The sequence below is a fragment of the Schistocerca serialis genome, chromosome 3 (assembly GCF_023864345.2).
Source record: "Schistocerca serialis cubense isolate TAMUIC-IGC-003099 chromosome 3, iqSchSeri2.2, whole genome shotgun sequence".
NCBI classification, from domain to species: domain Eukaryota; kingdom Metazoa; phylum Arthropoda; class Insecta; order Orthoptera; family Acrididae; genus Schistocerca; species Schistocerca serialis.
The window spans coordinates 891419024-891432631 of NC_064640.1; the positions used below are offsets into that span (position 1 = coordinate 891419024).

Below are 13608 nucleotides of genomic sequence, written 5' to 3' on the forward strand. Positions count from 1 at the left end.
GTTATATTTAAAATATAACATAAAATATTTCCCATGTGAGTTTATAAGTGACATATATATATCATTTTATTCGGAAAATTGCAAATTTTATAATAAAATATAAATTTATAAAATCCGAAAATGTGTGATTTTTTTTAATGTTCTAACTCCCCTTAATTTCTCACCTTTAAAATGTGGTCCTATTCTCAAACATTACACATTTCAGATTTCAATTTTATATTATACTCAACACTGAATACGAGGACCTTAGTGTAACAGTACTATGAAAGGATAAATTGCTATGCACTGTATAGAGAAGACACTGTGTCGCATATAGGCACAATGAAAAGACTGCTATACATCTTAGATTTTGACCAAAAGACATTCTTCAGATGTAGAAAACACATGCACATTGGCACAAGCACAACTTGCACCTCGACGACCACTAACCCACGTTAATTATGTGTTCCTTTTTTATAGGAACCATTTATGGAAGTATACAAGACATTTAGTTACTACATGTTTTCTGTATAAAGTCAGTATCTTGATTTTAACTGCATATTTTTGTTACAGGTTTTCGGAGGTGAACAGAAAATAAATTAAGAGGAGGAGCATTTGAAGTGAAATACACAACTTGTTATAATTTAAGAGAACCCTCATAGTAAGTATACAACAAAAGTCATTGGCAGTTACAGTGACAATATTATTTTCTTACATTGAATTTCGTGTGTGTAAGAACTGGTACCAAATTATTATTCCGTTTTTTGTTACAGGATACATATAGTGTCACGTAGTCAGCTTCGTCCCCTTCAGCAAAAGTATGGGTTTACTGACATAAGTCTAAATTCCACTGTCATCACAGATCAAAAAGCTCAGCCATCTGAAGTGTTTCACAGTTGTGTGTTATCTGCTATTAATATTCATAAGCTATTGATGTTTTAATGCTTTATAAAAATATCAGTTCTGGAATAACAGAATGCCAGATGTCAGATGTCAGATTCATCAGGTACCTTTAAGCTGCAGTCATACTTAATGCTTTAATAACTTAAATGTTTTTCATAATTCACTAGTGAAACTGAATTTATCAGGTACTTTCCTTTGGAAGTGAAAGACATCATAAATCTTACCAGGTGTTTCTTTTTAGAAATATTTCAATTAATTCCTGTCTTCATAAAAATTAGTGTAACAACACACATTTGGTTAAAAATTATAACTGTATCCATAACACCATTCTACTGGCAACAGCCACAACCTCTGTCTCAACTGCAAATTTTACAATTTTTACATGTTAGCCTAAATGCTGCTATATTCAAAGATGCTTTATTATCCTAACCACATCAGCAGATTATCAGTGTGTTTCTTCCAATTCAATTTATTATTAGTGCACACACCCAGTAATTTTTAATATTCTGCCTTAGCAAAAGACTTCTGTTCAAAGTCTATGTATATCTATGGTGTTATGCCATTTACTGTACAAAATTGAGTGTACTGTGTTTTCTCAAAATTTCATGAGAGTCCATTTGCAGAGAACCACTTAATAATTTTCTGAAAGACATTATTTACAATTTCCTCATCTGATTCTTGTTTGTTGGGTATGATTACTATACTCGTATCATCAGCAAAAATAACTAGGTTTCCATCTTCATGAATATAGAGCGGCAAACCATTGATATATATTAAGAACAAAAGGAACCCAAGACTGAACCCCGTGCAACAACATTCTTGACGCCTCCTCAGTTAGAGGTCTCTGCTGATTTTTGCAGACTATCTGTACTGTTAATTTAAACCTTCTGCATTTTTCCAGTTAGATATGAATTCAAACAATTGCGCACTGTCCCACTCAGTTGCCCTGGTTCCCTTTTAACAATATTCCAAATTGCTTTAATTTTATTGTCAGAGGTGCTTATCTCAAACATAATGTACACACTTCTGAACTTTTCAGTAACTTTCCTTAATACAGTTCAGTAGTTTTTATAATGTTTCACTGTTTCTGGATTATTACTCTTTCTAGCTGTAAGATACACTTTTCTTTTTTTTTTACTAGAATTTTTATCCCTTTAGTAAGCTATGGATTTTTTGACAGTTTCTTACAATTAAATTTCACTGTTTTCTTAGGGTTACTATTTTCAGATATATTCACAAAAGTATCATGAAATAGGTCAAATTTTAAAGTATCCTCAGGTTCCCTGTACACCTCATCCCAATCCAACTGTTGGAAGCTTTCCCTGAAATCTGCAATTCTGAAATCGTTAATTGAACACACTATTTTGGAGGAATGTATTGAATTACTCTTTGAGTTATGTCATATACTATAACTAGCTGTGCATCAAGATCAGACAGACCATTCTTAAGAGAAAATTTATCTTGGTCTTAAAAACATTATCTATCAGCATGCTGCTTTCCTGTACCACCCAAGTAGGAAAATCAATGACTGATGTCAAAGTGAAAGAACCAAGTAATATTTCAAGGTCATGCTTTCTACTGGACTTTATCAGTAAATCTGCATTGATATCACCACAAACTATAATTTGCTTCCCTCTGTCTGACAGATAGCACAACAAAAAATCCAAGTTTTTCAAAAATAACTGAATATTTCCCAGTGAGGAACTATACACAGCTACAATTATATAGGTACCATTATTTAGTTTAAGCTCACACACACATTCTTCTATATGTTGCTCCACACAAAATTTTTTAGTTTCTAAATTTTTCACACTATGATAAATTTTAACATTGGCATCTCATCCCATTGGCTCTGAAAGTGCCAGATGGCCAACCACTTCTGATAGCCAGCATGGGAACCTACCACTCCCTCCTTACTCTATACATACTGCAGCGCTACTACATTTACTTCACATATGTGAAATAGCAAAACTGGAAATAAAATAAAATGCTCTCATATCGGAAAATCAGACAGTGACTGCATTAACAATGTGCTATGAAAATAGCCTGATAAAGAGCATGGAACCGAAATAAGTTTGTAGCACGTAAAAATAACATTGTATAAAAGGTCTTTGAATATAGCATTGTTTTGGCTCATGATGTGTTTCTGAAAATATTACTGGGATGCCAGAAACTGTGTGCTTTAACGTTCTGTAAATATTTTATTGTTTTTGTTATTATTTTATTACTATTATTATTTTCAGAGTAATCATTTGTGGAGTTATTAATACTTTCATGTTGATACGCAGTGAGAGTTAAATGTATTATGGATTAATTTGCAATAAACCTATATGAGACAGCAACAATATTATTAGTTTCGCCTACCGCAGAATAATATCACATGAAACATAAATGAGTGAAAGATCTAAAATACATTAATGTACTGACTCGTCTATCCCCAAAGTTGGCAATTAATCTTATGGCAACTGCCACAAAACCTAAATATTTTAGCAGATCTAGTATATGTTTTTTTTCCAATTAAAGTTTAATCTACATGCACATCTAAGTACTTACAAATTTTCTACCCTTTTTATTACTTCTTGCTATACTAGATTAATAGGAGGTAGTATATTTTTGACAGTACAAAACTGGCTCTGAAAGTACAGCATTTTTTAAAGTTCAATGTTAACCCATTTGTGCAAAACTATTCAGTAAGTTTCAGCAAAACGCCATCTACTATTTCCTCTCTTGATGTGTCTTTGCTCAGCTCCACAACAATGTGTCTTGACTTGTGTCTTGACTTATTTGAGAAAACGGTGAGGACACAATGCCTGAATCTACAGTATTTGCAAGATTGTGTCGTCTCATTTCGGAATCCTGAGGCGAGCTGTTGCCGACCGATCGATCGGTAATGCTTCCCTGTTCACTAATTGTTTCACTGTCTACACCATTATTTGCCGCCTTCTCCATTTCCCTATGCACAATTACCAAATTACTACTTTGAATGTCTGTTACACGGAGGTGCTGACAAGCTACGCTCGTCGTCATTATAATTTCTCAATTTACTTTGGAGCCTAGTGTCACGTTTTTCACAAGTGATAATTATCACGTATTTCACATGATAACAAGAAAAGAACAATCTGAAGAGGAAAAATAGGAAAACACATTAACATAGCACTGAAAATAATATATAGTTAATTGCAAGCGCAGCTGCGAAATACTTGGTGCAAATCTACATGCATGCCACAACTGTTTTAGTACAACAATGAAAAACTACAACTACAAAGGAAATTCTCTCTACAATTACGCTCTAGCAATAAACAATAGCTACACTAATTACACAAACTACAAGAAAACATCAGAAGATTCCAGTGAGCTATCCTCGGTTAAGGGTCGACATATGAAACATCCCCTTAGAAAAATTTTAAATGAATTACTGTGCTGGTAAACCCCTTACGTCATTTAATTTTCAAATAGCTGAGCAGAACTGAACGTACTCAGACATTTCTCTCTTTACTTATTTTGATCATCACTAAACTGACACACAATATTTTTAGCCCAGCGGAATCTGACTTTCAGTAATCCCTACAAAAGAATGGCTGCGACTAACAATAACCTGTACCTTTCATGAATCACTTACCTCACAAAAATCTTCGTTACTCGAAATCTGCAATACACCGAGCGCCAATACTGCCAGCTAAATAAAGGATTCTAACTACTGAAGGCACTAACTACTAATAGGCATAGTTAGCAAATGAAAGATTTTGATAGAGAAGAAACAATGTATTTACCTTAATAGTGTTCAAAAGTCATAATATATATATATCAGTTCATGACAACCAGACTTACAAATTTCCTTTTTCTGACGGACACGCGTCCAGATCGTCCGCTCTCAAAACTTTGCCATCTCTCTCCCCACATCCACCACTGCTGGCGGCTCACCGTCAACTGCGCAGCGCTACGCGCTGTTCACATCCAACTGCCCAACACTACAATAGCAAATATTCCAACAACGCAAACCATCCTCAGACTGCACACAGCACAGTCAGTGATTTTCATACAGAGCGCTACGTGGCGTTACCAACATAAAAACCTAAACAGCCTACTTACAATTGATAACATTCGAATTCCTACCACTCCAATCATCCCCGGATGCTCTCCATAGCCGGGGGTTAAGCACTCTGTCATACATGTGCCTCCACGACTGCGTCAGCGGGTGCAGCGGTAATTTTCACCGACTTCTTTATCGCTGGCGGCGTACATGGGGGCGGGCGCGCTGTGTGGGGACCTCGGGACAGGAGCACGCAGAATGTGCGAGTGTTTTCAACTATCTCCGACATCTAACCACGACAACTAATACCACTACGGATTGGATCGTGATTTAAGTGTGTCGTGTTTAGAGCTTCTAAATACGTCGCAGTGCACTCTGACTTGCGGTGATATTTGCTGTTGTCTTTATCCTATCGCGCACTAGAACCATCCTCATCCTCCTTCTGCCTGATATATCGAAGAGAACCAATCTAGGAATTCTATTGTACTCGAAAACTCCCAATCACGGCATCAGATTCCTAATTCATGACTATCTCTGTCGACTATAGTGCTTGAAAAACCCAGTCGCGACGTCAGATTCCCGATTGATCAATTTATTGTTACTGATAGTTGTAATGCGTTCGGTTGTGAGTCCCTCTCCCGGGCGGTGCGGACGGAGGCTACACTGTAGACGGTGAACGGCGCGCGCCTCGCGATCGCTAATTTATATGATCGGTAGGATTCTTTTTCCATGAGATACGTTTAGATGAACGTCGTGGTGGAGGAGGGTGTTTGTGCACTCAAACGCTGCTCCGTGCAAGATCTCGGATATATTTAGCGCCACAATCTAAATCTTGTGGAAATGCTATTACTTGGTTTGCATAATGTTTTTGTGTGATACTCAAACTTTGAAAACATGTTTTATTACGAAGAAGGATCATTGTAAGGTGGAGGTGAGTGTTTCAAGCGAGCTATTTGACTCCTGTAAATTGTTAAGCAGTTAATTTGAAAGGGTAATGCAAGTGGCTTATTTCACTCTATTTTTGATGTCGGAATTACATGAGCTCTCCCTTTGTCTCCAGTATCAGCCAATAGGAACACTGTATTCTGAGGAGAGATGCAAACGTCCATCTGAATGTTTCGAAACGTTGGGTCACACAGATAATCAGGGAGTGGCTTCATGAGAAAGACAGAAACAGGAAACGAGTCTGGTATTTCACGATCAACAGAATACCGCCACCTGATGCTTTGTTTGGAGGCCTCGAGATCAAAGGATGCCAATATGTGGTCCTTTCTCGGTGGTGTTTACTATCGTGATCTGTAATTAGGACACTGGGCGGTTTTAGCCTTTGTTGCAGTGCCCTGACGATAGGCATCTTTTCATGATCTGTAGACCACTTTTGCACTGTCAGTACAACATGACTGCTGTATGTTTCTTGAAGTTACAAAAAAAAAAAAAAAAAAAAATGCCGCTGAAATTCTAGTAATTTGTCCATGTGCAGAAAGTGACAGTGGGTTTCGAAACCTGTCATGAACTTTCAGAAGTGTAATAGTTCTGATTTTCCCATCTGTGCTTGGACACCAGGACACCAGTGTGCTTTGAAAGCTGAGGAAGATTAATAATAAGAGCCTTAACATCCCTGACTCTGGCAGCAAATATAAACTAAGCCTACTCAGCGTTTCCAAGCGGGCTCAGAATAAAAAAGCGCCGCAATTGTTTAAATATTTCATACTGTGACCGATTTACTGACAAATTCTTTAAATAAACTATATTCCGTACACCATCTTGTATTCTGTAAATTGTTTAAATAAACAGTATTCCATATACTGCAGTCAATTTCCTGACAAATTCTTTAACTAAATAAATGAACTATTTTCGCAACATCGCCTGGTATGACGTAAATTGTTTAAATAAACAATATTCCACACATTACCTAAATTGTTTAAACAATGCTCCATACACTGCAATCGATTTCCTGACAAATTATTTATCTAAATCAATAACCTATGTTTCATACACCGCCTTGAATGCAATAAATTGTTTAAATACACGATTTTCCACACATTATCTAAATTGTTTAAACAATATTCCGTACACTTTAATCGATTTCCCGCTAAATGACCGATCAACTGACTCTTTTTCCCACCAATTTCCGGGAGGGGGAGTGCTATGGGGTTTCCCAGGTGGTGGATTTAATTAATTGATCGATTTAATGAATTAGTCAATCAAACTGATTTCAAAAGTGTGCTTGTATCGACGAGGGAAGTTCCCTGATTGATGGAGGAGGAGGTGGAGGGGATGGTGGAGGAGGGAGAGGGATGAGGGAACAGTAGTTTGAAGACCTGTCAATCAAAAGGAAGGATTATCCGCAGGGGATCATAACCTGTCAATCAAAAGGATGGATTATCCCCTGGGGTTCTTAATCCTATTAGCAGAACAACCGGTTAACACGTTCGCTACCATCGGCGCACCAGTGCGCCCGGCCGATACTGGTGCACATGCCGTGGACTCGCCTGCGCGGCGAGAGACTCAGCTGTTGCGAAGCACCACGGTGTAGTCGGTTACAGCCGTTCGGTGTGGTTTATTGCGCAGGCACTCTAAGAACGTATTGTTTTCAGTTTTTACGGGTGCGGTTCGCGTTTTTTCCCTACAGTTTTTCTCTGTTGTGGGACTGAAAATGGAAAACAATCGTGACACGGCGGGCCCTTCAGAACCTATGAAACGTAAAATACGGGACACAATAAACGTGCAAAAACCAACAGATGCGGAATTATTACGAATATTGGAAGAAAGCGATTCGGAAACGGAATTGGCCAGTGTGAAGGACTGGTGATAATCCAGTGAAGAGTCTGACGGAGCCGAGTTTGCTTTAGATGAGACTGCAGAAATGGCTGTGAATCCAAGCGACAGGGAAAGGGCAGAAGAAGTGGTTGTTGTTGTTGTGGTCTTCAGTCCTGAGACTGGTTTGATGCAGCTCTCCATGCTACTCTATCCTGCGCAAGCCTCTTCATCTCCCAGTACCTGCTGCAGCCTACATCCTTCTGAATCTGTTTAGTGTATTCATCTCTTGGTCTCCCTCTACGATTTTTACCCTCCATGTTGCCCTACAGTACTAAATTGGTGATCCCTTGATGCCTCAGAACATGTACTACCAACCGATTCCTTCTTCTAGTCAAGTTGTGCCACAAACTCCTCTTCTCCCCAATTCTATTCAATACCTCCTCATTAGTTATGTGATCTACCCATCTAATCTTCAGCATTCTTCTGTAGCACCACATTTTGATAGCTTCTATTCTCTTCTTCTCTAAACTATTTATCGTCCATGTTTAACTTCCATACATGGCTACACTCCATACAAATACTTTCAGAAACGACTTCCTGACACTTAAATCAATACTCGATGTTAACAAATTTCTCTTCTTCAGAAACGCTTTCCTTGCCATTGCCAGTCTACATTTTATATCCTCTCTACTTCGACCATCATCAGTTATTTTGCTCCCCAAATATCAAAACTCCTTTACTACTTTAAGTGTCTCATTTCCTAATCTAATTCCCGCAACATCATCCGACTTAATTCGACTACATTCCATTATCCTCGTTTTGCTTTTGTTGATATTCATCTTATACCCTCCTTTCAAGACGCTGTCCATTCCATTCAACTGTTCTTCCAAGTCCTTTGCTGTCTCTGACAGAATTACAATGTCATCGGCGAACCTCAAAGTTTCTATTTCTTCTCCATGGATTTTAATACCGACTCCGAACTTTTCTTTTGTTTCCTTTACTGCTTGCTCAATATAAAGATTGAATAGCATTGGGGAGAGGCTACAACCCGGCTCACTCCCTTCGCAACCACTGCTTCCCTTTCATGTCCCTCAACTCTTATAACTGCCATCTGGTTTCTGTACAAATTGTAAATAGACTTTCGCTCCCTGTATTTTACCCCTGCCACCTTCAGAATTTCCAATCAACATTGTCAAAAGCTATCTCTAAGTCTGCAAATACTAGAAACGTAGGTTTGCCTTTCCTTAAACTTTCTTCTAAGATAAATCGTAGGGTCAGTATTGCCTCACGTGTTCCAACATTTCTACGGAATCCAAACTGATCTTCCCCGAGGTCGGCTTCTACCAATTTTTCCATTCGTCTGTAAAGAATTCGCGTTAGTATTTTGCAGCTGTGACTTATTAAACTGATAGTTCGGTAATTTTCACCTCTGTCAACACGTTTTTTCTTTGGGATTGTAATTGTTATATTCTTCTTGAAGTCTGAGGGTATTTCGCCTGTCTCATACATCTTGCTCACCAGATGGTAGAGATTTGTCAGTACTGGCTCTCCCAAGGCTGTCAGTAGTTCTAATGGAATGTTGTCTACTCCTGGGGCCTTGTTTCGACTTAGGTCTTCCAGTGCTCTGTCAAACTCTTCACGCAGTATCATATCTCCCATTTCATCTTGATCTACATCCTCTTCCATTTCCATAATATTGTCCTCAAGTACATCGCCCTTGTATATACCCTCTATATACTCCTTCCACCTTTCTGCTTTCCCTTCTTTGCTTAGAGCTGGGTTTCCATCTGAGCTCTTGATATTCATGCAAGTGGTTCTCTTTTCTCCAAAGGTCTCTTTAATTTTCCTGTAGGCAGTATCTATCTTACACCTAGTGAGATAAGCCTCTACATCCGTACATTTGTCCGCTAGCCATACCTGCTTAGCCATTTTGCACTTCCTGTCGATCTCATTTTTGAAACGTTTGTATTCCTTTTTGCCTGCTTCACTTGCTGCATTTTTGTATTTTCTCCTTTCATCAATTAAATTCAGTATCTCTTGTATTACCCAGGGATTTCTACTAGCCCTCGTCTTTTTACCTACTGGATCCTCTGCTGCCTTCACTATTTCATTCCTCAAAGCTACCCATTCTTCTTCTACTGTATTTCTTTCCCCCATTCCTGTCAATTGTTCCCTTATGCTCTTCCTGAAACTGTGTACAACCTCTGGTTCTTTCAGTTTATCCAGGTCCCATCTCCTTAAATTCCCACCTTTTTGCAGTTTCTTCAGTTTTAATCTACAGTTCATAACCAATAGATTGTGGTCAGAGTCCACATCTGCCCCTGGAAATGTCTTACAATTTAAAATCTGGTTCCTATATCTCTGTCTTACCATTATATAATCTATCTGAAACCTTTTAGTATCTCCAGGGTTCTTCCATGTATACAACCTTCTTTTATGATTCTTGAACCAAGTGTTAGCTATGATTAAGTTATGCTCTGTGCAAAATTCTACCAGGCGGCTTCCTCTTTCATTTCTTAGCCCCAATCCATATTCACCTACTACATTTCCTTCTCTTCTTTTTCCTACTGTCGAATTCCAGTCACCCATGAGTGTTAAATTTTCATCTCCCTTCACTACCTGAATAATTTCTTTTATCTCATCATATATTTCATCAATTTCTTCATCATCTGCAGAGATAGTTGGCATATAAACTTGTACTACTGTGGTAGGCGTGGGCTTCGTGTCTATCTTGGCCACAATAATGCGGTCACTATGCTGTTTGTAGTAGCTTACCCGCACTCCTATTTTTTTATTCATTATTAAACCTACTCCTGCATTACCCCTATTTGATTTTGTATTTATAACCCTGTATTCACCTGACCAAAAGTCTTGTCCCTCCTGCCACCGAACTTCACTAATTCCCACTATATCTAACTTTAACCTATCCATTTCCCATTTTAAATTTTCTAACCTACCTGCCCGATTAAGGGATCTGACATTCCACGCTCCTATCCATAGAACGCCAGTTTTCTTTCTCCTGATAACGATGTCCTCTTGAGTAGTCCCCGCCAGGAGATCCGAATGGGGGACTATTTTACCTCCGGAATATTTTACCCGAGAGGACGCCATCATCAATTAATCATACAGTAAACTGCATGCCCTCGGGAAAAATTACGGCTGTAGTTGCCCCTTGCTTTCAGCCGTTCGCAGTACCAAAACAGCAAGACGGTTTTGGTTAGTGTTACAGGGCCAAATCAGTCAATCATCCAGACTATTGTCCCTGCAACTACTGAAAAGGCTGCTGCCCCTCTTCAGGAACCACACGTTTATCTGGCCTGTCAACAGACACCCCTCCGTTGTGGTTGCACCTACGGTACGGCTATCTGTATCGTTGAGGCACGCAAGCCTCCCCACCAACGGCAAGGTCCATGGTTCATTGGGGGAGGTAAGAAGTGGTAACAAGTGGTAACGTAGCTGATACAAGTGTTGCATGGGAAAGCGAGCCAGTTGGAATGCTAAATTGCCCGTTTATAAGAAATGAGGGACTGCTAATTCAACCAACGGGAAGCACTCTCTTAGATTATTTTCGTCTTTTGCTGACGAATTAATTCCTATTGAAAGTTGTAGAAGGAACAAATCGAAACGCAATTGAATTATTCCTTTCTGTGGGAACCAAAGAACAATCACGAATAAATTGTTGGAAAGATGTGACGGTTGGCGAATTGTTAGTGTTCTTGGGAGTTTTCCTGCACATGGGAAATGTAAAGATGAGGAAGTTGCAGGACTATTGGAAAAAGGATCCTTATTTCACGTGAAAGGAATTGGCGATGGTATTTCAAGAAATCGTATTATTCTAAAACTACGTTCATTGCATTTTTCTGAAAATCCAAAACAGGGCGAACCAAAACCATACGACAGGTTGTATAAAATACGTCCAGTTATCAATTTTTTCAATGAAAGGATGTACCAAGTGCACTACCGTGGACGGGAACTGTCACTGGACGAATCAATGATCCTTTGGCGTGGAAGATTACTTTTCCGCCAATACATCAAAAATAAAAAACACAAATATGGCATAAAGCTATATATTTTGACAATTCCCACTGGAATGGTCCTAAAATTCGCTGTATACACTGGCATGCTGGACGATTTAGGAGGAAGAGGCCATGCGCAAAAAATTGTTCTTCATTTGCTGGATGAAAAGTTGAATGCTGGTCACCACTTGTACATGGACAATTACTATAATAGCTTCACATTGGCTAAGTTGCTCCTGGATAAGAAGACTTACTGCGCGGGAACTCTGAGGGCGAACAGGAAGGATACACCCAAGAAATACAGAATGCAAAATTACGAAAAGGTGAAGACGTTAACAGATTTGTGGAAGGAGTTATGATAGATAAGTGACATTATAAGAGGGAGGTTTGGTACATTTCTAATGCATTTACAAATTAAATGGTTGAGGTTGAAAACAAAAGAAAGGAGAAGAAATCTAAGCCCATGGCCATTATAAACTAACATAAATTTATGTCGGGAGTTGATCGGCCCTATCAGATGTTATCATATTACCTCTCGGAACGAAAAACCATACGCTGGTACAAGAAACTTTTTATCCACGTTATGGAAATGATGCCCTACACAATAAATATTCTGGCACAAAAATGCCCCTCCAAAAATTCAGACTCAGTGTAATAGGAGCACTATTGCCACAAAAGCAGGTAGAACGGCCAGTCACAAATCCCCAACATGTAAAACGAGAATCAACTTGAAAATCAAAAACACCGAGAAAAGAGTGCAGATTATGCGCCAGCTGAGGACATTGAACAGACACGATTTAAGAGTGCCCAGATTGCTCAAATAAGGTAGGGTATTGTTTGAATTGTTGTGTTAAAAAAATGGTTCAAATGGCTCTGAGCACTATGGGACTCAACTGCTGATGTCATTAGTCCCCTAGAACTTAGAACTAGTTAAACTTAACTAACCTAAGGACATCACAAACATCCATGCCCGAGGCAGGATTCGAACCTGCGACCGTAGCGGTCTTGCCGTACCAGACTGCAGCGCCTTTAACTGCACGGCCACTTCGGCCAGCCTGTTGTGTTATTCACCACCTCTAAAGGCAGATAGCACTTTCGTTGTTCATTCATTTTTCGACAGTTATGTGTAGGTACTATTCTTGAACTTTGTATTTATTTTATTTGTTTGAGTGTAATCGGTAAAGTTCTTGATTGTATCTTTTCTGAGGTTTGACATACATTGTATTTCAAAAGTTTCTTCAAGATCTTGTGTTTGTTTTTGAATGATGTTTCTATTATATTTTTTGTTCAATAAATATATCGTTTGTCAGTAGGATGTTTCGTTTTATTTTTGAATATAAAATAGAAGTCTAATACTCTAAACTGTCACAATTTTCAGCAAAAATAAACGAGACGCACTAGCGCATCCATGACCACCCACTACAGAATGTGGCCTAATATGCCACTGACGCCTTAGTGCACCCCAAAAGAAATTTGACTCCCAAGAGTAAATTTCATCTTTTACTTATAAAATAAATACATTTTATATTAATTTTAGCAATACAGTTAGAGATTCTATTAAAAAAAGAATTGGTTATGTGGCAACACAAGGCCAATTACATTGGCAGCGAACGTGTTATGGACCTGTCATTCAAAGGAGAACAGCAGGTTTGCCCCTTAATGTATACTTGCCTCTGATGTAGACCACCCGCACTAACAAATTGCACTGATGCCGCCCTTGTCCCACCTCAGTTAGTGAGTGCCTCGATCAAATGTTCACAGGTAATGCAGAGACAGGTCTTTTAAGAGGTCAGAGTCAGTATGATATTTTACGTTATATAGAAGCATGTGATGTTCTGAACAGACTACCAGACGTATTTTCCTGGGTAGTGTTACTTAAGCCTTAAAGAGGAAGAGACCATGAACTTTTGTAATGAGTAA

At 38.7% G+C, this 13608-nt stretch overlaps 1 protein-coding gene and 1 long non-coding RNA gene across 2 annotated transcripts in view; both read left to right on the top strand.

Annotated features, from left to right (window-relative positions):
* Window positions 1-3227, top strand: part of LOC126471134 (uncharacterized) — a 230204-nt gene extending 226977 nt beyond the window's left edge. The window contains exon 2 of the long non-coding RNA XR_007586294.1: window positions 2138-3227. This is a non-coding gene — a long non-coding RNA (uncharacterized LOC126471134). The remainder of the gene's footprint in view (window positions 1-2137) is intronic.
* LOC126471133 (uncharacterized) overlaps window positions 1-3227 on the top strand; it is a 127905-nt gene extending 124678 nt beyond the window's left edge. Inside the window, exons 5-6 of the mRNA XM_050099224.1 lie at window positions 553-640; window positions 753-3227. Coding sequence (XP_049955181.1) covers window positions 553-577 — 25 coding nt within the window. The 3' untranslated portion in view covers window positions 578-640; window positions 753-3227. The remainder of the gene's footprint in view (window positions 1-552; window positions 641-752) is intronic.
* Window positions 3228-13608: the final 10381 nt, after the last annotated feature.